This window comes from Egretta garzetta, unplaced genomic scaffold (genome assembly GCF_000687185.1).
Source record: "Egretta garzetta isolate BGI_Z169 unplaced genomic scaffold, ASM68718v1 scaffold706, whole genome shotgun sequence".
Lineage (NCBI taxonomy): Eukaryota > Metazoa > Chordata > Aves > Pelecaniformes > Ardeidae > Egretta > Egretta garzetta.
Genome location: NW_009260015.1, coordinates 499,032 through 525,630, shown reverse-complemented (window position 1 = coordinate 525,630; position 26,599 = coordinate 499,032). Strand labels below are relative to the sequence as shown.

General features: G+C 39.0%; 1 protein-coding gene across 1 annotated transcript; it reads left to right on the top strand.

Annotated features, from left to right (window-relative positions):
• Positions 1 to 358: 358 nt before the first annotated feature.
• Positions 359 to 25,293, top strand: BRDT (bromodomain testis associated). The gene is made up of 19 exons (XM_035896102.1): positions 359 to 550; positions 2,734 to 2,871; positions 3,601 to 3,730; positions 5,929 to 6,101; positions 7,227 to 7,598; positions 8,632 to 8,760; positions 8,967 to 9,155; positions 10,455 to 10,639; positions 10,715 to 11,004; positions 11,095 to 11,208; positions 12,785 to 12,916; positions 13,965 to 14,026; positions 15,202 to 15,394; positions 16,146 to 16,255; positions 17,563 to 17,701; positions 21,388 to 21,461; positions 22,803 to 23,005; positions 24,334 to 24,493; positions 25,225 to 25,293. Exons 1-19 carry the CDS (start codon positions 359 to 361, stop codon positions 25,291 to 25,293), a joined length of 3,054 nt encoding a protein of 1,017 aa, XP_035751995.1.
• Positions 25,294 to 26,599: the final 1,306 nt, after the last annotated feature.

Here is a 26,599-nt window from a genome sequence, read left to right as displayed (position 1 = left end):
CAGAGGATGTATTCCTAGACTTTGATAGATGAACCTTGGTGAGAAAGCTTATTTCTAGGGAAATCTTGCAGATCTCAACATGCCTCCTTGTTAAGCCTTTACAAATATAGCTGTTTATAACCTAAAGAACTGACCTCTAGTTGTCCAGCACATCCAATTAAGCACGGTAAAACAAATGTCTCTTGGTTAAACCATGAAGGTATGCCTATGACTACAGTACTGGCCCTCCACAAACAGAAGTGAACATGTAAACAGCATTAAATCTGGGTATCTTCACTGAATGCTATTTATTTTTCTTTTCCCAGGTTAGATGTATAACGAAGATCTTTGAACAAGCAGATATACAAACTTGCTAAAGATGTCGGTTCCAGGCCAACACCGTCCTATTATTATTAACCCTCCTCCACCAGAATATATAAATAACAAAAATAGTGGTTGTCAAACAAACCAGCTTCAGTACTTACAGAGGGTGGTCATGAAAGCCGTGTGGAGGCACAACTTTTCCTGGCCATTTCATCAGCCTGTAGATGCAGCAGCACTGAACCTTCCTGTAAGAACCATTTTGGAATTGGAGCATTAATATGTAGAGTATTACAGGACTTGTGAATTAATGTTAGTTTAAAAGTGGGGTTTTTTTCTGATGCAACAGATCATGGAAGATTACTTTTGCATGTGAATTGCTTTCATTAACCCAAGAAAACAGTATTTTCTCTCTGGTCCATATTAAATGCTGCATCTTTGCTGTCTGATCTGAGACTGTAGTAAATCAATATTTCTAAGGGATAATAAGAATGCTTAGAGAGGCCTCTTGGGGTTTCTGGATGTCAGTGTTCTGTCTTCTCTTCCCTCCACCTCCCTGCTGGTTTAGCCATATTTCTTAACACTGCATATGCTGAGTACTTTCTTTTGCCTTTGATTTTTTTTTTTTATTTTTAATGGGAGGCAGCCAGCCTCTTTCAATGTCAAATACTTTATGGTAGAAGAGCAGATCTGATGGACCCTAAAGTAAATAGGCAAATCCAGATCCCGTTTGATGCGTAGAAGTAACTACACTTGTAATGCTTCTTAATTTCAAATCAACTTTGGCATCTTGCTCTGCAGTTTCTAGAGGAATTGGAGGTCCCTGCAAAAATAGGGAAGGAAGAGATATGGTGTTCCCATCACACCACAGTAGTAGAAAATTCTTCTAAGAAATAGAAGATCTGATGCTTAAATTCTTGTTCTGTATTGTCTTGTGGGTTTTATTTATGTTCCAACTTAACTGCAATGAAGTGAATGAATCTAATGTCTTGTGACAAATTGTCTTAATTCAGGTATCTTTAGACTCCAGTGTAGGATCACCCCAGCTTTTTCAGTCAAATGACAACATTGATATTCACACAATGGGATTTCAAATGACCTGGAATCTCCCTGCTCCTGGGAGATAAATAGAAAGGTGTTAAATAGAACTATGGTACCTCTCCTTGGAAATTTTTTCCCCCTCCCCCAGCTTAAGCAATTGTATTTAGTTTTCTCAAATTTCCAAGGTTAATTGTACAAAATCATTGTTTCTGTTTAGAGCAGACAGAAGCAGCTGTTTCTCATGACAAACTCATTTGGTCAGTTTGTCTGAAAGCACAGTCAAAGTGACTATCTTTGTGTCTTTCCTTACCCTTTTTCCTTCTTGGAAGGAACTGTCACTTAATATTAACCTTAAGGGTCATTCAATCAGAGTTGTAGCAACATTTGCAGCTGGCCTCAGGCCAGTTCTGCCTCTCTGGATTTCTAAGGCAGCCACTTGACTTCTGAAAGTATGTGTTAGTTCAACCCCTGCAAAACAACAAGCAAACCTCTGGTTCCATGGCAAGGAACAACGAAGATATCTGCTTCCCTCGTCCAGGTGTTAGAAGATGCAGAGCAGATGATATTTAATTATTAGCTGCATTACTTAAAAGTTTTCTTGGTTTTGTTTGGGAAATTCAACAGTCTGTGCTATGGTGTATTTAGCTTTTTTATTTCACTAAAACAGATTGCTAGGACAGCTTTAGAAGACTTGAAGTAGTAGTAACTTCACACAACTACAATGTATATGTGAACTTAGTGGAGATATTCCTGTTCTGATTTCTTAAATGTACTGGCAGGAAATTAGCCTTACGCTCTCAATCACAAGCTTTTAGCCATGCTATGAAATAATCACAACAGTTCACATTCCAGCTGCCTTTCACTCATATTGCCACATCCTCACTAGACTAACCCTGAGAAGAGAGCCAGTGTAACCCAGGGGATGAAGTATTTGGTCGGCAACTGTGAAAACTTGGTGGCTTCTTTTTATTGGTGACTGAGTCTTTGTCTTTGTCAAAGTCTGTCTCTGGCTTCTGTTCCTCCTGTTCTGTAATCTGGAGTCCTACTTCAGGTAAATGGCTTTGGGATAACAAATGAGAAGTATGCATATTTTTCACAATTGCTACTACCACTATAGCTCTAGATCCTGTCAAAATAAATATTCTTTGGGCCTTTGAATGGTGGATGTTATATGAAAGAGTAAGGATAAAATACGAGGCGAAGAGTTCCTGAACACTTACTCCTGTGGTACCTATGACTATAGGGGAAAATTTTCCCTTAAATAAAATATTCCTTTGAAAATAATGCAGTTCTCCTTTCCTGCAATCTAACTTTCACAACTAAATGTGTAAGAATCTTCATGTCCTAATATTAAATATTTCTATTGTGTGACTAACTCTTTCAAAACCACAGGATTATTACAGTATTATAAAGAAACCTATGGACTTGAGCACCATTAAAAAGCGTCTGGAACACAATTACTACGCAAAAGCTGCGGAATGCATTGAAGACTTTAAAACTATGTTCTTGAACTGCTACATATACAACAAGGTATGGGAAACACAACCTCTTCTTAGTGGCCAGCTCTATAGAACAATACAAACAAGTCTGAAACAAGCAAATGGTTATTAGAGCCTGCACTAAATCAGTCAATGTCTTCATGATTTTTTTTAAACAGTTTTCTTGTAAAGGTGGGGTGGCTTTGTTGTTAGGATTGACTGAGGGCACATGAGCCTGCTGTTGCGACAACTGTGCACAGCCTTTTCTGCACAAGGATTCCACCTGCAGAATCTCTGGGTTTTAGTTGCAGAGCTCATGAACAGCAAGCACTGTGTAACTGCTATACAAGTTTAAGGCTAGCAACCCTGAGCTGTGCTCCACTCCTCCAAAAAGTTTAACCAAACTTGAAGTGTGAGCACCTCCCTGCTCTTGGATGTTTGTTGGCTGTGTCTTAGTATCTTTAAGCTTCAACAGCTTTCCTCAGAACACAGGGATGACTAAGGGAGTTACAGACCTACCCCCTTTTCCCTTTGCTGTGGGCAGTACATGGATATACAGCAAGTAGAACTGCGCAATGGGATGGAGTATTTCAATAATGAAGCAATTTGTATTAAAGTGATTTGGGGGGGCAGGGATGGCAAGGACTTCTAGACCTCTCTGGTATCGGTGGCTTGTTTCCAACTGTTGGAGCAGGATTCTGTAGACTGTTTATTTTGCAAGGTAACCCTCCATTACTGCAGCCTTTCCATTACTCTGAATGTTACTGATCACATTTTGCAGCCTGGTGATGACATTGTGTTTATGGCCCAAGAACTAGAAAAAGTCTTTATGCAGAAAATAGCCCAAATGCCACCAGAAGAAAGAATAGTGATTCTCAACAAAGGAAAGAGAAAAGGAAAGAAGCCAGAAGGTAAGGCCTGTATTACATGTTAAATGTTTAATGTATTAAATAAGCAAAAGCTGGAAACAGGGAATCCTCCAGAGCTTGTCACAACTCAGCTATGGAGAAGTTGAGGTGTTCTCCACTCTTCCCAGAACATATCAGACAAGTAACAACATTGCTATAAGGCTTTAGCAGATTTGGTGCAGCCATAATATTTTTATAGGTACTAGCTAAATTACCTATTTTCTACTACTCAAGTGTGTTTAAGAGGGGGTAAAAATCAGAATTAACAACTTCAACAGTAGTGTAACAGCATAGCTTTACAGGCAAACTTCTGGTAAAATGCAGTGCTCTTGCCCACAGAAAGGATGATTCACTCAAGGCATCTCAAACTCATGAGGAAATTACAGAGTAAGAGCTTGAAGTGACACTGTGAAGCCTAATTGCAAAGGGCCAGGTGATTAGCTGCAACTTATTACTCATCACTGACTTTCTATGTCTTTATAATTGTTCTTATAACCTGCTTCACTTTGTAGAATTGCTCATTTCTACACCAAAGCTCTCAACATTGCCAAAGAATAAATATTTGTATTGACAGAAGTAAGACTATGCAATGCTTGGAATCACATGTGCATCTCAGTGGGTTAATTTGGAGACCTCCAAGGTAGTCTTCCATACTGGCCTGGAGGTACTGCTGTCAGTTGTTGAGGAAACATTAGCCGTGTCTTGAAAGAGCTGCAACACTTCTTCACCACGATACCTCTTAATTATTTGCCTTCTGACAGCCATGGAGCAGTGGTCTCAGCTAGCTCAGTTCTTACCACATCACTTAACAGATGCTTTCATTATTTAGCTATGCAACTACACAGCTCTTTGGGGTCTCCTGATGACATCATTTGCTTCATCTTACTGCTGTTTGTGGTGTGGCAGTCCTTGTTGCTGGTAGATTCTGACACAAATGTTTCTTCAAAATAGTATTACAGTTGGATAGATCTCTGTAGCTTTCTCCTCAATGTATGTTTGAGGAGCAACTCTACCTTTCAGTGATCTGGTAGATGGATATGGTAGGTGGATTTCTTGGTCCTTTCACAAGAATTTTTAGAGGCTTAGGAAGAAGAGGATACTCGGCTTGCTTCCTGCTCTTACTAGTTATTTGAGTAAAATCTCAAGCAATTCATTGCCTTCGGCAGGGTATGTTGATTGAATAGGTAGAAGTGACTCCCAGAAAAGATTTCTGTTGAGAAATGTGTTGGAAGAGGAGTTAGCTTTTTGGTTCCCAAATGATTGCAACAATTTGAGATGTTTACATAACACTGTCTTGCTAGTATTAATGCTGTTTCAGTACCCTCATTCCCTTTGCACACACAAACATGCAGCTTGTACAAATTTTGAAATGTTCCAAGCACTTCTTGAATTTGATAGTAGAGCACACTGCTATGATCAAGGAAATATTTCTGTCCTGTCTTTTGCATGCTTTGACTTTAGAGACAGATCTATACATACAGCTTGTTTCCCTTTAAAAAAAAAAAAAAAGGCAACAGACTTCCATTTTGGAGAATGTCATGGTGTTACTCAGCATTGTGTAATAAACTAATAGGTGGGAACATCTATGGGAACTGAATAGCATTGCAGAGCTGGAAAAGAGGTTGGTAATCTAACCAGCTAAATCAAATACAGAAAAACATCAGTCTGAACTGTCCTCAAATCTTTGAAATCTGTAACATTGCTAAGCAATATATGCAGGTCTTAACTACGCTTAGGACACTTGAACCTTCATGATGCAGTTTGATGCACACTTTGCTGCTTGGTCTTTATGTGTATGTAGAAAACAACTTTATCTTCTTGCCAAGAATGTATTTACAACTTGGTCTTTATGTGTATGTAGAAAACAACTTTATTATCTTCTTGCCAAGAACGTATTTACAATGTACAGGTGTTAGTGTGATGTCTCTTTAATCTTCCTTCTGAGGTTAAGCTTCCCTGCAGCTTCCTTGAAGCCAAATATGCATAACTTGGTACAATATTCTAGCTGAGGGGCTAACAGTGCTGAGCAGAGGAGGGTACCAATGCTGCTGTATGTAATAACAATGCTTTTGTTTCTATCTTTTTGTATAGTTTGGGTGTGGAAGAGTGGTTCTGTTGACAACTGTTCAATCTGATCATGAAAGAAATGAACTGTAACATTTGAGTCTTAACTTTTAAAACTTCTGTTTTAAAATAACCAGAAACACAGCAGCCCAGCCCTGGGACTTCAAATGAACAAAGCACAATGCAGAAACAAGCTGAAAGCGGTGAGCAACCTCCAGTGATGACTCAAGAGCTACGTCAGGTTACGCCAGCTCCTCTGTCTGCAGCTCAGCTGACTGCTTTAATGCCAACAGCAGTCCCTATAAGAAAAGTAAGTTTCCTCAGATAACTTTTAGAAAGAAAAGTATTGAAATTGCTGCTTCGGGCACTAATGGCAAAGCCATAGGAGCCATGCTTATTGCGTTATCTTCTCAAAACTTCTGTTGTGATAGAAGATAGTAAGAGATCTCTATAAAATCTTCTAGGTCTCTGTTAAATAACTAGGCCGGTACTAATTCTAGAAACTAAGCAGAAATTGGGATGACTGCTTAGTACATCTTTTCTTATAAGTGTGGTTTTAAAATGTTATTCCCAGAGAAATAAAGTGAACTGTAAGATGGTCATTCTCAAAGCGTACTACTATACTTCCGCAGGCTTCACCTTGATGTAGCAACTATTCTCTCCTTGAGGTGTAGATAATGGGTTTAGTATCAAAATAAAGCTCTTTTAAAGTTCTATTTAATAATTCCTCATGTTTTCAATGTCAATCAAATGCTTGATGCCCCCAAGACGGCATGTTTGCTTAAACATTGTGTAACTAGCCTGGAAGTTGTTTGTAGCTCACAAAAGCAAATTCTTGTCTGAGTTGTATGAGAACATCTGACTATTTCATCAGATAAACACTCCTGTATTGACTTAGTTTTGGTTTTGCTCTTCCACTGAGGAATGGGCACATGTGTCAGGCTCTCCTACAGTGTATATTTACACTTCACTGAAGAGTCTGAACACTGATGACAAAGCACACATTGTATTGCTTCCAAACCAAATACCACCCAGGTTAAAGAAAAATAGAGATAAACCTTGTACATAAAGCCCTCAACCAGGCTTAAAATGAATTGCGGTAATTTTTCCCCTTTCCACGGCAGTCACCTCGTGGTAACTTCATCACCTACCAGTGTCTTGGACTTCTCTCAAATGGCTAAAAACTGACCACAACCTGACCTGCAGTACACCTGGTTCTTTCCTTTGCATCTAAGATTGAGCTTGGTGTGCTGATCTTGTAATGCCTTGTAGCTTTTCAGTCTAAACTTGTGGAAGTGCCACATTCTGCTCTCCCTTCAATAGCTGTAAAAGTTCTAACGCTTTTCAGACTTTTTTTCTGCGTAGTCTGAAAGCTGACCATTTTCTTGCTGTTCTGGACACCTGTATTTTGGACTGTAAAATGTTCTTTTCCTAGGCAAAAAAAGGTGTGAAAAGGAAGGCTGACACTACGACTCCTACTACTTCGATATTCACAGCAAGTGGTGAATCTTCTGCAACTTGTAATGAAAGAAAAGCTGTTAAGGCATGCAGAGGTGAAAATGAATGTATGATACCAAATAAGCTACTGAAGAGATACTTGCCGGATTCTCAACAGTCACCTAAAATTCTTAAAAAGATTCAGTTGTCAGAACAACTAAAACATTGTAATGAAATACTTAAAGAAATGTTTTCAAAGAAACATGCAGCATATGCGTGGCCTTTCTTAAAACCTGTAGATACTGCATCTTTCTCACTTGGTGAGAGCCAAGGGATTGCCAAATGTCCTGCAGACCTGGGAACCATTAAAGTAAGTGTGTTTCAGAGGGAACTGGGCTATTTGTGTGCTTGCTTGAATAACTTGTGTAATGGCTGGATTTTAATAGTGTTAGCTGGAAAGATGTCATGAAAGCTGCTTCTCCTTTGAAAGAAATAATGGGCATAGAAACAATATACACTTATCTCTCTCAACGCACTAAGCCACAGCTCATGGAAGAAAGTCATCTAATTCTCACTGTGACCATGTGCATAGTGGCTAATGTATTTATCTATTGAACAAGCTAATATAAGCAGTGAGGGAATTACTGTCTCCACGAAGCACTTCCCAACAGGCTGCATGTTAAATATCTTCCAGTCTCTATACACAATGCTGTTGCTAATGCTCTATAAAACAAAATGCAATTCTGTAATGTCAACTTCTGCTTCTCTCTGAATCTCATTAGCCTTGGTGAAGTGCCCTGGAACCACAACACTGAATATTTACGTGACATCTTTCACATTTTTTGTGAAAAGGAGCCCTTCTAGATGGAGATATGTGACCGGTGCTTTGTGAACACTGGGCACAACTGTCTGGGGTTGAAGTATTTAGCCAAGTTGTGGGGAGGGTTGAATTTCAATAGTCTATTGAATTATCTTGCAAACTGGCTTGCGCAATATAAAGGTTATTTTCTAATTTCTAGCCTATTACTTTGACTCAAACAACTATGGAATAGGCTTTGAATAAATACCATGCTTAGAATGCAAACCAAGTGCTGAGCATGTGACCAAATAAAATCACCTGAGCGTTGTTGTCTTAACCTAGCGCTGAAGCTAGCACTACAAAGTCCTTATAGCAACTACAGTTAGCAGATCTGTCAGACAAAATGCTTTTACTTTGTTAAAGGGACAATGTTTAAATGAGAAGCGGGTTTTTCCATAATGGTTCTTACAATATTTAACGTCTCAGTACAAGCTGAATCTGATACTGGATGTCAAAATTCTTGATCTTCCTCTTTTTCTGCCAGTTCATGGTGATGCTTTCTGCTTTCAAGCCCTAAATGTGCATTAATTTTCTTTTCCTCTAGAAGAAAATGGATAATTTTGAATATAGAGATACACAAGAGTTTGCCGCAGATGTTAGATTAATGTTCATGAGCTGCTACAAACATAATTCTTCAGACCCTGAAATAGTTGCTATGGCAAGAAAACTTCAGGTAAGTTATCACTTAAGTCAGACTTGAAAAAGAGTAGGATTATAAGATTCCTCTGTGGTCATCTCATGCCCTGATTGTAGCTTCTGCTAATGTTATCAACCACTATGTTGCTGTGTATTCTAGAAAACAAGCAGCTACTTAACAATGCCTTTAGAAATCTGAAAAATGTGCTGACCTCTTTGCTGTTCCCGAATCGAACTCTTTAGGATGTTTTTGAGATGCAGTTTGCCAAAATTCCTGATGAACCTGTTGCAAGTGTTCCTCTGCCACAGCCTACGAGAGAAATGGCAGAAGCTTATTCCAGTGAGAGCAGTAATGATGACTCTTCAGAAGAAAAATCATCTGAAGACTCTGAACAGGAGAGAACAGTGCACCTTGTAAAGCTTCAGCAGCAAGTAAGCAATTAGTACTCAACGTGTACAACTGTTATAAACTCCCTAATAGTGCCACTTGCAATTGTCCATTCTAAGGTTTAGCACCAAGAATCAGTGTTTAAAATATTTTTATAGTCATTTGTTTTTCTTAATACAGAACTTTATTCCTGTTTGGAAGCGCCTCCAAATGTTAAGTGAATAGTGCCTCAGCAAATACAAAACTGGTTTTAGTGAATCATTGCTCTAGTACTCTTGCCTACCACTTCTTCAGATGACTCTCAAACTTCTGAAAAATAAAACTGTCTTGCTGCAGTGTGATGAGAGCATCCAGGTATTCCACACGTAGCTTAGTGGCATATTCTTCTAACAATGGCATTTCCTTCGTATGGTTGAAGAGCTCTGTTCTTTTGCGCAATCTCTTTTGAGCCACACAAAAGCAAGTCGTTAAATTATACTTGAGAAAGCTCAGTATGAAGTAAAATAGAAGGGATCTCGTGCTCATGCAAAGCATGGCTTTGCTTCACTGGCTAAGAGTGGAACGGGTCTTGCTTTTGCTTGAACATAATTCTTTAACCTTTTGTTGCATCTATAAACTATGGGGAGAACTAGCATTTGCTCTGCTAGTCAAATGAGGGACAGTTTAGTTTTTAGTATGTCAAAGTAGCACATCATCAATTGATTAATATAGGCACGAGGACAACCAGAAGTCTACAAGATAGCCTTTGCAATGGTGAAGTATTTCAGTGTCTGAGTTTTTAATAACAATAACTCTTATTGTCTGTCCATCTTCCTTCTAATTCCTATGAGGTTTAAACAAACTTGTGTTAGGTCTTTCTCTGAAGCTGTTAGTGTGTCCTAACTAGCCATGTTATATTGTGAAATATCTGGGGGTTATGGGTTGAAGATGCCCAAGCCCAGTCCCACTAGCCTAACTCTAGCTAGCTCTAGTTAGTAGCATTGTAGAGGTCTAACCTAGTAAGGCGCTTGTATGCTTCCCAAATGCTTGAAATTAAAGAGAAGCCACTGGATATTCCTACAGTGATTTGTGCTTTTTTTTATTCTTCACAGGATGCTAGAAGACATATGCTGTTAGAAACGTCTGTATAAAATAAATAGCCTTACATCTTCTATATACATAGTCTGTGACTAATCTATAATATAGCAAGATGCTTGGAAAATAAACCTCGTTTGGAAAGCAAACATCCTATTAATATCTGCTCAACTGCCACAAATCTTCTCTGATATTTAGGGCCAGTTTATTGTTCATCCTGCATTGCCTAAGATTATCAGCATTCTTTTTTTTTTTTTTGCTTTTGATAGCTTAAAGCTGTTCACCAGCAGTTGCGGGCTTTGACCAGAGCATACCTACCTAGACTGAAAAAGAAAAAAGTGAAGGCTAAAAGGGAGAAAAGTAAGAACAAGGAAAAATCCCAAGTAAAAAGCCTGATTCAAAAGAAAAACCTAAAACACAAGAAGAAATCTAAGAAAAAGCTGTCTTTAAACATGTAAGTGTGGGGGACTTGTGTGGGTGTCAAATTATTTTAAACTGCTGTTACTGCAGTACACTTTTTTTCTTGCAGTCAATCAAAGAAAACCATGCAGCAGGTCTTGTTGGCACATAAGTCAGAAGATGAAGATGGTGCCAAGCCTATGAATTACGATGAAAAAAGACAGTTGAGTTTGGACATAAATAAACTCCCTGGAGATAAGCTTGGGAAAGTAGTCCATATAATACAGTCAAGAGAACCTTCGCTGAGGAATTCTAACCCTGATGAGATAGAAATAGACTTTGAAACTTTAAAGGCTTCAACACTCAGAGAACTAGAGAAATATGTGGCAACCTGTTTGAGGAAGAGACCAAGAAAGCTGGGTATGTAGTATAAATGATGCTTTAAAAAAAAAAAAACAACTAGATTTGTTTTCTGTTTCGCTGCAATTTTAACTTCTGTTTCACATGCAGCTAAAAAACCACCGAAGTCAAAAGAACAACTTAATTCTGAGAGGAAACAAGAGCTAGAGAAGAGACTACTGGATGTCAATGGTCAACTAAACCCAAAGAAGGAGAACCTTAAGTGTAATGTGACTTTTACTTTTATTCATTTGCAACAGAAATGGCTTAAAGTGGGATTTTCCCCTTGGGCTTATGTACTGTTATGCAGCTGGGGAGTTTCTCCTCGGAACACTTGAGGTCTTCAGCTTCCTTAAGCATTGCTAGTCTTAAGATTTTTCGCAGCAAATTTGGTCAATTACTTTTCCTGTCTGAAACATCTCCCTTATTCTTGCACCTAATCCTTTATTACAGGTAAAGATGACAACAGCTTCAGAGCTTAAGGCATACTGAACACCTTCTCCCTTATGCCGACACATGAAATGTGGTGGCAGGGTGGGAGGAGCATCCCATAGTCTATGTATTTGTTTGCAATTCCCTTTCTGTGGCTTAGAGATCCCAGAATAACAAACTCTAGTCCTATTTGTTAGATTGCAGCCTTGCTAATGTTGTGTTGACAAAACTTTTGCATCAGTGCCAGGTGTGCTGTATTGCCTCAGTCTTAAGGAAGTGTCCTAGGAGAATCAATTCAATTTTTCAGGCAATAATGCCTTTCAGAAATCAAATTGGCACAAAAATCAAATCCCTTTCAAATCAAAGCCAGAAATTCAGTCTGTACTTGAGCATGTCTACACTCACTGGTGGTTCTCGTCAGGGACTGAGAACAGATCAATACAGCCGATGTTACTATTATAGGTCAAGTTGTTCCTCATTAAACCAGTAAGTGCTATTATTGCCCTCTATTGGATATCTATTAAGCTCCTATGTAAAAACCAATTAGCTGAAATGATAGGAGCAGCCCTGCAAGATACAGGCTTGCATCCAGCATTAGCTCAGGCAATGCTCTTCCTGGCTGGTGTATGTGATGGCTTGAAAACATCCTAGAAAGAAAAGCTTAAAGAAGCAGCTGAAATCAAAGGTGAAGGAATCAAATGCTGTGGGGAGAGGGAGGAGGCCAGGGAATCTTTACAACAGGCGTCTCGCTTGTTAACAAGGAAGAGCTTAAGCTGGCACTTAACAAAAGACTTGTGTCCAGGGAAACAGGTATCCACGTAGCTTCTCACTTTCAAAGCTTCCATCAGAGCAACACACTTTGAAAAAGGTTTTTTGACTGCAAAATCACTATAAACTGAGTTAAATCAATCCTGCGGATGCAAAATAGTCAGATGGTGGGGAGGTGGCAAGAGATGACAATTCTGGAGTACATATGGCTTGGTAAAGGAGAGTTGGCTATAGATAAAGACCTCAGCATGCAAGTCTGGCAGCAGCAACAAGCACAGAGACAGGCTCTTAACAGCAGGAAAGCTTAGGGGGGAAAATTGCTTGAATCGTGTCTTAAGACAGCACAGTTTTAACCTACTTTAGGATGGTAAATTGTGTGATTACAGCTCCTCCTTGGCTATTTCATTCATTCCACTATCTTCCTGCTTTTAAACTCCCTCCTCTATAAAGGTCTCAAATTTACTACTAGAAAGACAGTGGACAAGGAGATGGCAGATGAACTGTTATATTGGAGAACAGACCTAACAAGGTTGATCCTAGTCTTATCTATGAAGACTGCTCTGCTGCAGGTTGTTCTGTATTCTTTCTTTTTCTCCTGCAGTTGAAAACAACACTGAGTCCAGTATTGGAACAAGCAGACTGAGCGACAGCAGCAACAGCAGCAGCTCCTCGGACTCCAGCAGCAGTACTAGCAGTGGTTCTAGCTCCTCAGATAGCAGTGACTCTGAATTGGGTCAGAAAGTTTCCTTTTGTGTTTGTATAAGCAAAACATGTGCCTTCTCAATTAGTGTCTACTGTTCCATGTGCTTACCAAGGACTTCAGTTACCCTTGTTGGTTTGCTCTGCGTCAAAGGCTCAATTCCAGTGCTGTTAAATAAGTGTCTTAATAATGAGTTTGTAAGTTAAAAAAAAAAAACCAAACCAAAACAACAACAACAAAAAACCCAAAAATACTAAAACTCTTAATAATGAGTTTGTAAGTTAAAAAAAAAAACCAAAACAACAACAACAAAAAACCCCAAAATACTAAAATATCCACTCAGCTTAACAGTGAAAAACTTTAGGGGCTAAAATCAGCTAGCGAGAGGTCTGTGTGTCTAGCCTGGAGACATGACTATTAGGCTATAGCTTACACTGGTGGTTTTGATTCCTTTTTGAAAGTGTAATTTACTTTATTTTCATCTTCTGGTCTGCAGCATGAAGGGTGCCTTACCTTGTGGGTAAGGCTTAGTCCCTAAGCTGAGGGACAGAAGTGCCAACAGCATTGCCTGTAGAGCCAAAGTCTACGCTGGTGCTTAAGCTGTCCCAGGCTTGTTCAAGGGACACTACAGAGCTGTGGCATCAGCATACCAGAATGATGTTTCTGTCTGTACACAGAACTCTCTTTAGTTTTCTAGGACAGAACAGATCTGCCAAACTGGAGGTCTACGATGTAGATAGCTGTATGAGGTAGCGATGTAAGGCGAGATGAATGCTCAGCCCTCTGCAGTGTGAGGAAGCAAACAGTGAAGTCACTGATGGCAGCAAAGACCTTGATCCTGCAGAAATCTTTGTGGTCTTTCTTGTATCTGGGAGAAATTCTCTAAACACATCAAGCTGAAGTCAAAGTATTCAGGCAAAGAACACTCTCTTTACTGTGAGGTTTGGCTCACTAGGTAGAACTGCAACTCACATCTTGTATGTGTGAATAATGAAACATATGTGAATGACTGATTTTTTTTTTTTCATTTTTTTCCCCCATCCCCCTCTTTCTGCCCACCTTGCTGTATTTATAGTTACAGAAAACTGCTCAAAACAGACTGGAGCCAGGCAGAACTGTCCAGCTTCTGTGGAAAAGCCTAAGGTAAACTGACTGGAATGGATATAGCATTTTTGCCCTAAAAGTTGTTTGGTGCTACTGGAAATGACACAACTTTATCAGGAAATAATGAATATGGCTTGAATGCTGCTTGTTCTGTAGGACTGATTTACACGGAGATGTAAAAATCTGCTGTTTGTTAAAAGTAGCTTATGTATCTGCATAGAAACTGATGTACTAGGAGAGCTCCTGAGGCTTTTGCCTCCTAAAAACATTGTGGTAATTCCATGCTGGGTGAATGAGAAGGGAAAAGAAAGGGTGAGAATGCCCCATGCACCCCACCCTCCACCCCCCCAAAAAAGGAAAATCCTCTCCAATGTGATCTTTGAGTATAGAATTGCCCTAATAAGCAGTGCAAACCCCACTTAAATATTTTTATCTATGAATAACCTCACTTCTATACCTGGAAATAAATAATTTGTACAAAAAACTAGGATACTTCATATTACTTATTACTATGGTGTTATAAGCAACAGCAGTTTTATCTAGAAACAATTTTTAATGCCTCTGAGATTGAATTGCTCTATTCCTGTATATACAGCGGGTGTTAATTCTTGTCAGGGTTAGCTGCCTTTGACAATCTCCCTTGAAGCTACCAGAGAGAGAGACCTTGGATTTCAAAGCAAGATTGCAGCAAAGCCTTCGTTCTTCTTACAATAGACTGGCTTTCACTTAAAGCACTTAGCTGAGATACAGGAAACTAGGCTGCAAATTTATTATTCAGCTGCTCCTTCTGCATCTTCATAAGCGAAGACTGAGAGGAGGAATTATGCAACACCTTTTTTTTTCTTTAAAAAGTACAGCCTCTGCAGCGACAGAATGACAGCAATAAACTTGAAAACAGGATACAGGAATTAAGCTTCTTCCTGGTCAGTTATAACAGCCCCTAACTGACTTTCTGAGGAACATCAAATATCGTACTTCAAATCCTCACATTACGTTTTGTTCTCGTGGGTTTCCTGTATCTGTCAGACCACGACAGTGCACTTCACCTCATGGGGTTTTGTCATCTAAACTCCTAGAAAATGCTAGATTAGTATCACCATACAGGGACTACTGAATCCTATAAACACGGGAAAGGAGGCAGTGGTGGGAAAAGGAGATCAAATAGCTATAAAAATTAAGACTGGGCTGTATTAATTGCTACACACCCTTTCTAGAGAATACCGCTGTGTTTACAGAGGACACCCTGCAATGCTGTTCTGCAAGCACAGCCTTCATTGCTTACCAGTAGACTGCAAAATCGGGGATCATCTCAACTGCAGCAGCCACCTCCCAAAGTACTGCAGAGGCTTCAGCCTTTCCAAAATAGATCACTTAAACCATCAGAACAAAACTCCCAGTCTCCCTCAGGTAACATCTTTATGGCAAGTAGCGTGGCTATATTTGACTGACAAGGAAAGAAGGGATGGCAGAACTAACATTTGCATGGCCCAATAAGGTTATCTTGGGGGTTTGGAGGTTATCGAGTGGGTGATAGAAAAAGTTCTGGCAGGGTATGGATTATAAAGCTGTAAATGATTATATATGGTGTAAATATAAAACATGGCGGTGCTGAGGACTGGCTAGGGGTTCAGATCACTGGGGCAAAATAGTATTGGAACAGGAAGAGGTGTTCATGCCTGCCTCCCTGTCACCCTAGGTTCATTAAGGCATTGTTTTCCATCTCATGGAAGTGCTGAACACCTTCAGGCAGGAATTAGATGCTTAAATCTATCACCACCACTCAAGTTCCTGTCTGAAATCCCCAATAGCTGAATTTAAGGCTCGGTGCCATAGGCCCTCTGAGTCGACTGCTGTTCTCTAGACATATCAAATGTTAAGTTGCTTAGAAACTTGATCCAAGGAGCTATTCTTTTCCCTCCCTTCAAAAGGTCTAATAATTTCAGATACTTCTGAGTTTCTGGTGAAAGACAGCTTGAGCTGGTGGCTGATTAACTGAGAAATCAATTAAAAACTAATTAAAAATAACTGTCTCGGATCGTGCAGCAAGGATACATATCTTAATATCCAGTTAATCCACAGATCTAAACAGTGACCTAATTTTGAGATGTAGGACTGCACTTTGCATGTTAGGGGAAATCATACACTGCTTCTTCCTCAGGTATCATCTCAGCTGTATCTGCTCTGCGTGATGCTCCAGACCAGCAAACTTCTCCGAGTACTCCAAGGACAAACCAGTCTCCTGTCACCCAGCGCACACACCCTCCAGAGGTGAATACATGCTCTCTCCAATGCATTCATTTCAAATGACTTCTTTAAAGCATGTCCATACTCCTTTAAATAAGATCTAATATATATATTCCAGGCCTGGATTTGATGCAAGGAAGGCCACTTAAGGTTTACAACATAAGTTATCCAAAGCCCCACTAACAAAGTGATTCTCGTCCTTGAATAGGGCATTAATTCACTGCCTGTTGGCTACAACACCAAAGGAAAGGGTTTGGCTGATCAATGTATCAAGTTTATAATGTACTATAAAGCTTATTTTTCTTTTCAGTGCTATAGCATAAACTTAAGTAACTCTTGCACACTTACAGGTTAAAAGCCTGCCCTATAAACCTACAGTTTCACAAAAGAGATGAGCAGCTTGTATTACATGTTCCTGTTTTCTAGAAAATCTCAATCTCAAGCTCAGTAATGCCCTGAAGACCCTAGAGGCTATCCTGGAAAAATGCATTGCTCTTTCTTGCTGTTCCTAAAGCCACGGAAACTGGGGCTTTCAGGGTCATAGATGAGGTTGTGAAATATTTAGTCACTGTTGATTTCTGTCTTAATATGTTCTTGGAGAGTATCCTGGTTAGAAAGGCCTCTGTGTTACAGAGGAAGTTACTGATGTTACTGCAGCAGGATGATCTCTTCCATCTTAAGATGTCTTGCTGTCTTTCTCAACATGGTTTCAAACACATCTGCTTTAGCCAGGTTTTAATAGCTTTTGTTTTCTAAAGTGATAGAAACTACCTCTTGAGTCTATAAGCACAAGAATGCCTCCCGCAAGAAAGGAAGAAAAGCAACTTGCCCTTTCCCATTTGTGTCCCTTATCCAAAGGCAGCGAGTAGTATTTCCTGTGAGACTCAGGTTTGTGTGACACCATCCCCAGTTCAAGGGGATTACTACAGTCTTGCACAGAGGAAAAAGTACCACTGAACTGAAGCAATGCAGCTGCCCTTCGGCCTGATCCGTAAGCTGGAGTGGAGCAACTGGCTTTACAACAGTAAAAACCAACTTCTATTACGTTGTACCATGTTAAGGGTTAAAGAGCTTGTACCAGTTTCTCATATTCTACCCCCTCCATCACTTGGGATCTCTGAGCAGTTCATGTTCTAAATACAAAGTGTTAATATAAGAACTTGCTTTCACTACTGTAATATGAAATCTAATTCTTCCCTCATGTTTACACAAGTCAGAGCTGCAACAGTTTACTGCTCTAAGCTTCTAAATCTTTAATCCTGCTGCTGTGCAATAAGAATCCCCATGTTTAGCACTTCAGAACATATTTTGAAGTCTAACTTCTCTTCTAGGTATCCAATACAACTTCCCAGGTGGACAGCGCTGAGTGGAGTAAACAAGCTGTGAAAACACATCTAGACAAATCAAATAAACTTCAAAACAAGGCCAGTGAGAGAACTGCTGATTCAATATCCATAAGTCAAGAACAAAGTATGTATTGTCAGAATAAAACCTGTAACTGATATCAGGGGTGCAAAGTTAAAAATGTGTATGAACCTGGTTTAAAGAAATAAAATGCTGAACACTTGTGCATTACTCAGTTTGCAGTCTAATAGGGGGGTGTAGTTTTCCTTTTTCTTTTTTTTTATTTGCTGCTTTTTAAAAAAGTTAAATGGCTGCTCAGTTCTTGTTCTGTGTTAAAATATGTACAGGAAATTACTTTGATTTAAGAACTTAGCTTTCTGAATTTAGTACTAGGGATAAGTAACCCTGTCTCCCAGGAAGTCTGAGAGAACCAATGCTCCAATCTGTCAAACTTCACTGGTCTTTAAGCTGCCTTCTGCTGAAGCTTCATGGAGTTCTCCCAGGGCACTCGGTGTGTATTTTGAGTTACTGTCTCCGGCTCTTGATGACAAGGATCTGACAGTAAAGTGATGTCAAACAGGCTTTCACTGTGGAACAAGCTTGCAATTATTACAAGCACGTGGGTTCACTGAAGGCTGCATTCTGTGCAGAGATGCATCAGACTTCATACACATTTCAAACTAAAGAATACTAAGCCGGACACTGAATATCCATGCTGAGAGCCTAGTGTTACCAGACATGATTGTTTTGGTTCCTCCTTTACTCTTTCCTCTCGAGACCACTTCTATCAGCTCGACCAGGGGACGGAACAAGCTCCTGAAAACTTGATGAAATGAAAAGGCACAGTCGTCTCACTGATGAACTCTTTACTTGTTGCCAAAGAATAATGTTGGGTACTAGAGTTGTACTAAAATGGAGATATAATTCTTGAAGATATTCTATTTGGTAACTTCATGGTCTTAATGCACCCATCCATACACTTGCTGATCCCCTTTGTTTAGACTTGTGGCAGCTAGAGCTGGTCTATGGGTTCCATGGACTCAGCCAATGATACTCACTTAGGAAGTTTTGAGGCAGCCTAAAACTTGAATTCCTGTCCTGTATACTGCATGACTGTAACCATCAAGGTCCTGGTGTTATCTTAATATGTTAAAAGGCTGGGAAAGCAAGCAGGAGTAAGTCAAGCTCACTGTTTTAATAGTCATGGGGCAAAAAAAGCATAGCCAAAACTATTGGGGAAGCTTGTTCCCTTCCATACTTGTCTACTGCTTACTCGTTATCCCTCTTAACTTTTTATTCCTAATCCTCATTTAATTTCTACTGTTTCCACCTCCTCCCCTTTCTCAGGGGACAGTTGTGTGGACAGTTTTAGAGGAGCTCCTGTGTTTAATAAGGGAACTATCTAGTAATGAGACTCTGCCTTTGTGTACGCTTGAACTTGAGCATTATGCTGCATAGTAGAGCTTTTAACACTTATGTGAGTGTAGTTATTTGCCCCTTTCCATAATACAGTAGTGTTTGACTGTTCCTGCAATGATAAGTGCCCCAGCTGTGCCTTTCTACTATTAACTCCTGTAGAAAATTGGAAGGAAGGGGAGAAATACAGGATTTGGGCTCTTGGTTTTTGGTTGTGTGATGTGGTTGGTTTTGTTTTGCGTTTTTTTTTTTTTTAAACAACAGCAAAAACTTTGCTAACCTAGAATGTTGTAGAGCCTGTAATCTATTGATAAAAAGTATAGAGAGTGCTCAGTACTATATGCGTCGTTTTAGATCAAACCAGGGAAACTCATTTTAGAATTGGATGCTTAGAGCAACTCACTGAATTCTGTAGAGAATCCTACAGTTTCAGGCATTTCTGTGCGGTTACCTGCATCTCTGGAACAAGAGCTCTTGATTTTTAGACTTGTGACACCTCTGATGGTATGGGTGCAGGCTTGGCGTATCCCTGAATTCAGTAGTGGCTTGTTAAGAAGCTTGACTTAGGAAACTGGTAACCACAAGCTTCCCTTCAGATTAAAAAGTGGTGCTCTCCATGAGAGGTTCTGTGAAGGCTGGCGTTGCTATAAGTAGCTCTAAAACACGTGTTTCAAAGGCCATGGCTGCAAAGGCTTTTGACACAGCCTCATATTCCTGTGTTCTATCTGGAGTTTTAGGACAGATGTGACTAAATTTAAATTAATCTTAAGTTTGCTTCAGGTAGATCTTCTTGGTGGGTATAACAGGTTGATCAAATTGATCTTAACAACAGGGTTAGACATTTCTGGGTATGCAAAGCTCTTGCTTTATTCTGGAGTGCTCAAGATTGTTGAGTTTCTTATATGAAGATTCAAGCTAAATAATTCAAGATAAAAAATCGATGAAAGATGCCTATTGTATTAAGAGGGACACCTTAATATACTAGTTCTCTACTCTGGAGGAGAAAAAGTCTCTGATAATGGAATTTGATCTACGTAGGCTTTGCTTAACTGGACCTGGAATCCACAAGAATGTTCCAAATCTTGGTATCTCTATTCTTTGATAGTACTTGAGAAGCTTCAGAGGTCTTTCATCCTATTTTATTCCACTGTATAGTAAAAAACTCTCCTGCTCACTTGCACTTACACAATCCTAGAGCCAACATATGGAGGCATAGGGTAAAGGCCAGGCACGGTTCTTGTCTTGACTTTTGGAGGCTGTGAGGTCTTTCTGAAAACCCCTTTTATGACAAACTGGCTGAGGCTTTTAACGCTCTATCTTCAGCAGTCTATATTCAAACATCCAAGAACTTTATCCTTTGCATAAAAAAAACCCCACAATGTTATCTTATGTTTCTTACTAAACATTTACTTAAAATAAGTACTGGAACATCTCAAACTGCAGTACAGGATCATTGCTGAATGATATAAAATATCTGTGGTGTTTATATCTGGTTCTAAATAGTGACTTTTTCAGAGGACACCTAGATTTTCATCCCAGAAGCCCTTTAGAAAGGGAATATAGCAAAGTAATACATAAGATTAAAAAAACCCTACTCTACAATACATGGCTTTTGTTAACTCTGTGGTATTCTAGCTGGTCCCTAGGATTACAAAAGTCTATTTTCAGGCTTACCATAATGACTGTAGGAAGCTGTCTGTTCCTAAATTCTAAACATTTTTTGAAGTCTTAGAAGGTTTGGGGAAAGTGGTTTTCACACAAAATAGTACAGACCTTCTACAGTAACGCAGCACATCAGAACTGTTAATCTGAAGTTAGTATTGCCAAATAGCACTTCCACTTTGCCTGTGTAAGCGTTGGGGTTTTATTCCCCTCACAAGTAATAAAGAGGTAGTGGCATGGAGTATTTGTACATCCTTTAGGCTACTGGAAATGTGATGACTAGCCCTTACTGGCTGGCCTATTTGCTTAAAAAACTTGTCTTACCTAGATGAGTTTTATGCAATGAATTAAGTACCCTTAAATAATGCTGGAATCAAAATGGAAGGGGGCTGGGTGGGGAGGGGACAGGAGGTGAGCAACTGGCAAGGTGCTGTGCTGAGACTTTCTGATCGAACTTTTTTGGCCATTCTGCTGGGACCTCTCCTAGAATTAACCAGGAGTTAATTTCTCATCTATATTGAGCTTAACCATTTCTTTCCTTGCCCCAAACTGGAGAAAAGTCCAGTTCAACTTAAGCTTGGGAAATGTTTGGAACCAAATAATAATTAGAAATTTATTTAAGAATTTACACTGCAATTTTTTCTTTTTGAGTGACTAGATTTTTATCATTTAAATTTGAGGAAATGTAGTCAAATCAACACGAGTGAAAAAATCTTTTTGTATTCTTCTATCAGGTCATTGTACACCTAATGATAAATCTAACGGTAAAAACATGCTAGAGCCAAAATCCAAAATTCTTCCAAGAAAGGTAAGTGTTGCTCAAGTCCTCTTTGAGGAGAAGAGCTTGAGTATACGTACTAGGATCAATAATTCCCCGTCCTGGGATCTTCTCTGAAAATCTGGTCTTTTATGATTCAGATATTTAGTGTCTGATAGGTCTTGGGCATTGTTATAACCTGTACAGATTTATCTCATTTCTAGTGCTAAAATCAAACAACCAAACAAAAAATCTATGGGCTCTGATCATTTCAGAAGGTAAATGATACAGGATTAACTTAAAAGTAATGTATCCATATATTCATTAAAAATATGGCTTCTCTCATCTAGTTTTAATATTTAAACTATTAGTATTCCTTGATCTTGATCTAGTTCCAATATTCAAGCTATCGGTGTGCTTTCCCTTGCTGATCCAGTAACAAAAATAAGACTAGTGTGGAATATAGCCTTGGGTGCTACTGAAAAAACTGTTCTGAAATAGGACGATATGCTTTTGATGGCATTATTACAACTGGGAAATAATCTGAAGATTTTTATGAAATTTAAGCAAAATATTTTCTAGCATAAAATAGGTTATCTTAAATGGAGGAACAGGGGAATTTTCTTACCTATTATTTAAATTCTTCTTTAGTAATCAGCTATTTGAAAATACGGTATCAAAGTTGCTAGTCTAAATAATTGATCATGTCAGCCTCTGGGCCTAATAAGTTTGTATATAATCTGTTGAATTAAAATACTCCTAGGATTTTTCTTTAGGCATTTAGCTTTCAGAAAGCTATTAACTAACTTATTGAATTCAATTCTAAAAATACGTATCTCCTTCATAAATACGTGACCTTCTGCTAGAAGCCATATGTCTTAAGCACACTGGTTTTATGCTGGTTTATGCTGTGAAGAAAATGCCACTGGGCGGGGAGGGGGAGAAAACACAGGTATTCAAACGAAAACTCACAAGCCCTCATACAAAACATCATTATGTAATGGTTATGTATAGAAATTAGATGGATATTCTCCATAGTAAAATATTGTCAGTGGACCTCGCATAAGCTCAGTCTTGTGAATTCATGTTTTCTGGAATTAAAAAATAGAGAGGTGGATGTAAAGGATTGGGTAAGAATAGCTATAAATGCTAAGGATTTTAGCATATCACTAAAGAATCTCAAAGTTGATGAGAAAACATATTGAAGTCTGTTTGGATTGCTGTATTTGCGCTAATGTTCTGCCAAAGCAAGGATATTTTGTGGTAGAGATTCCCAAACAGGTCCAGTCAAAACAACACTGTGCTACTGTAACACCTAAGCCGATAAAGGATGATCAGTAGTTGTAGGGTGTTTTTGTCTCTTCCATGTTTTCCTTTTTCTAATAACTTCAGGATACGGGATTTAAGAATATGGATTCCTGGGTAAGCTTATGTAAAACGATGATGCTTCCAGCTCCAATAAAAACATCTGCTGAGAGCTTCAAGCAGTTCAGGAAAGCAGCATTAAAGAGGAGGAGTGGGCAAGTGCAGGAGTTAAAAAGGCCTCCAGTGCAAGCTGAGAGGGAGCTGCAAAACCTTCCTCAAGAAAAAGAGAGGTTTGTAACCACGTGTTTAAATATTCTTCTATTTTTTTGCTTGTATGGTACTGGGTGGCTTAGTTATTCAGGAACAAGTGGTTTGGATTAGGTACCTGCCATGTGTCAGATCAAGGGGGGAGATGTACCCCCCTAAGCACAACTTCACATCCAAAATGCACAGTGGCTTTTTCGCTTGCAAATCAGTATCATTTCAGTCAAATAATCTTGTCAGTTTGCGGGTTGATTTTGGTTTGGAGGGGGGCGGTTTCTGTCCGCTGGAGCACTCAATTCCTCTGGTCATGACCAGCATTCACATCTGACCTCAGTATCTTACTGTAGCCGGGAAAATCCCCATCTCCTTGCTATCCTAAGGGGAAGCAGGATAACCTAGTCTTCAAAAACTCGGCGTTAGCATAGCTAAAGGAGTTCCAGCGTGCACCACTTCAGGCAGCAGAATTAGCAGAATTCTTTGCATTGCTGTAGAGAAACATATTCAATGAACTACTGCTGTAGTATTTTCCCCTAGTTGTTTGCAGCCGCTGTTTTAGTGAGTGCCCACATACTTATCCCAGCCTGAGGTCTATTATTATGCTGAGTAGGATAAGTGACTGCCTACTAATTACTGCATTGCAGTAATATCTTAGATTGCTGTTTGCCACTTTTTTGAACCTGTGCTTTCTGTATTATTTCCCTCTTCAGTAGTCTTGATTTTTTTTTTTCTTGTCTGTTTGACCCTGTGAAAGAGAAGTCTGAGCCAGTTTCTAAATTCTCCTGATCCTACCCGCCACTGGCTGTATTAGAATAGGTCACTTGTTTGGAGTGTATTATTTTAATAAACAGACCATTTGAGAGACTTCTTGTTCAGAATGTATAGTAAACAGCCCAGGTACTTTCAGCTACTACAGGTTTCTGTGAGGAGGAAACTGAGCATGTAGCTCTATGGAATAAGACATTACAGATGCTTGCCTGAACTTAGTGAAATCTAACTCGAATAACTAGTTGAAGAGGAAGAAGGTAGAAGCAAAGCATCACGGGCCAGGAAAGTAACAGAAATTTAAGTGTGTACGTCTATCAAAGAAAGCACATGTAAGCTTTGTGCAGCACGTATATAAATCCTGCGTGCGTACACATTGGAAATGGAACATGGGGAGCTTTACCCTACTACAGCCCCACACCTGTGTGCACATACCTCTTGCAAAGGGAAATTACACACAAAACAGAACCAAAGTTTGAGTGCTATGCGCTGATTTAAGTCATTTGCAGAATTCTCTTCAGGTGCAAAGGCTTGTTACAAAGAAAAAGAAACCACTTTTACCCTGTACCAACCTGTTCTGCTTTCTTTAAAGGGGCCATGAAGGCACAGGATCGGATGCCATGGCAGTGACAGACTGTGAGCCCCAAAAAGGGCAAAGGAGCAAACAACTGCCTGAAGCTCAACAGCACACTCTTGTTCAAGACCGTAACTTGGCTAGAAAAATGGAACAAGAACGCAGGAGGAGAGAAGCAGTAAGTTGCTGGCTCTTGCTTGCTGATTTTGTTTCACCTTTAGTCAAGGATAAAAAAATGTTAGCTCAGGTCCTTTTTTTAAAGGGCTTGCATGATTGAAAACAATGGAACTATGCTGCCTGAAGAGTTAGTCCAGAAAATGAAATGGGCAACTCAAAGTAGGTCTTCAAGTGGTGGAATATGAAAAACTAAACTGTTTGGTCCTATCACTCCCCTAAGCTTAGAATAAGTAAAATCAAATGGCAAAATCGAATTTTCAAGGGAGTCCCTGCCCTTTGAATAACGTCAAAGCTCAAGTCTTGTGAGCTGTCTATCCTCTTTAACATACTCCATGTCAACAAAAGCACTAGTTGTGCTGTTCTGGTATGAAATATTAAAACTGAGCCTTTTTAAACCTAACTTACTGGTCTTATTGGTGTAGGTAACGAATGTTTTTTAACTGCTACTATTTTGTTAAACCTTTTTTAAAAATTCATAATATTGTGCAACAGAATGTAAGAACTGCGGTATGAGATCATGCTAGATCCAGGTAAGGTCTACTGAAGCTTTCATCCTTGTCACACAGGACTTCAACGACATGCAAACTCAAACTTGTAATAACAGAGGAAGCATACACTTTTAGAGAAGAAGCTTTGTAGTTTTTTTCTTAAATCTAACTAATACTATGCAGGTCAAATATTTAATAAAAAGTCCAACTGCTCTGAAAATACATCAATTTTGCTTTCTTGCAGATGGCTTGTACAATTGATATGAATCTGCAGAGTGATATTATGGCATCTTTTGAAGAGTATCTTGAGTGAAAGCTGTAGTTAATACAGAACTTAATTTCACCACTACTGCAAACTGTACAACTTTGAAAATGTACTAGTTACCAGCTAAAACATGAAGACCACTTGAAAGAGTATGTAAGCTCCTCTAAAATGCGTAATATTAAAAGCTTGTTTGTTGACACTTGAAGCATCACAAGCTCTTTTTACTGCTTGTTTAAAATATATGTAACTTAGTCTGCTACATGGTGGAACGTAGTTGTTCTTTTGATTACAGTTTTATATGGTGTATATATATGAGAAAGTATCAGCTGCTTCATTTTTTTTCTCATTTTTTTAAATCAATTTTTTTCAGAAGCACTTGAGAATCTGTTATAAGGACCATAGCCAAATTCTTGTGTTTGACTGTGTTAAGTCACAGTATACTAAATATGCACCTGTAGAAACTACTTTAAACCAAGGCCTTGTCAATTATGTGATTGCTATTAAACCAGTCACTTTACTATGACATGCTTGCACAGAATCTGGGCTGTGCCAAAAGACCTCTATAATAGTGATAATTTCTAAAGGGTGGATGACATTATTTGTAATCATAAAAAAACGTTTCCTGGAACTCTGTGATTTCAGCAGCAAATCCCGTACGGTTGCATGTCTTTTAAGGCCCAGATGCATTGATCTTCTGTTTAATGTATTTTATGTTAACATTACTTTTGGATAAGGGCACAAGCATGTTTGCCAAATGGTTCTGGTTCTTCACAGAAAGAAGTGATCTAAAATATCCCGCTTCTGGCTCCAGTTTGGAAGGCTTTCTGATTAATGCAAGATTTTATTAATGTTGGGATACTTGTCTGAAGTAGAAACTAGAGTGTAAAAAGCCTACATTCTTGTTGATTACATACAGCTATCCCAGATTAAGTACAGGACTAATAAAGCATTGTTTTATAGAATTAATACTAAAACACAGTGTGTATTACCGAAATGCTGGGTGGAAGGGGCTCCCTCGCAATAATCTAGTTCAGTGGTCTCCAAACCTGTTTCATCATGCACCCCATCAGTAAAAAATTTTAAGCATGCACCCCCAAGACGTGTATACTTATTCATTTATAAATTATATACCTGTTCCGTGGTACTAATATATTACGTACATTATAAAAAATGCAGAAGAATGGAAATTAAAAATATTTTAAATAGTGTTTATGTAAGTTTGCTTCGGGTTTTTTGGTTTGTAATTAAGAACAATTGGTTTATATTAAATATTTTCTTCCCACGCTCCACTTTGGAGACCACTGATCTAGTTGAACCTCCCCCTCAGAAGTCTCTCTCTCCACGGGGAGACTTT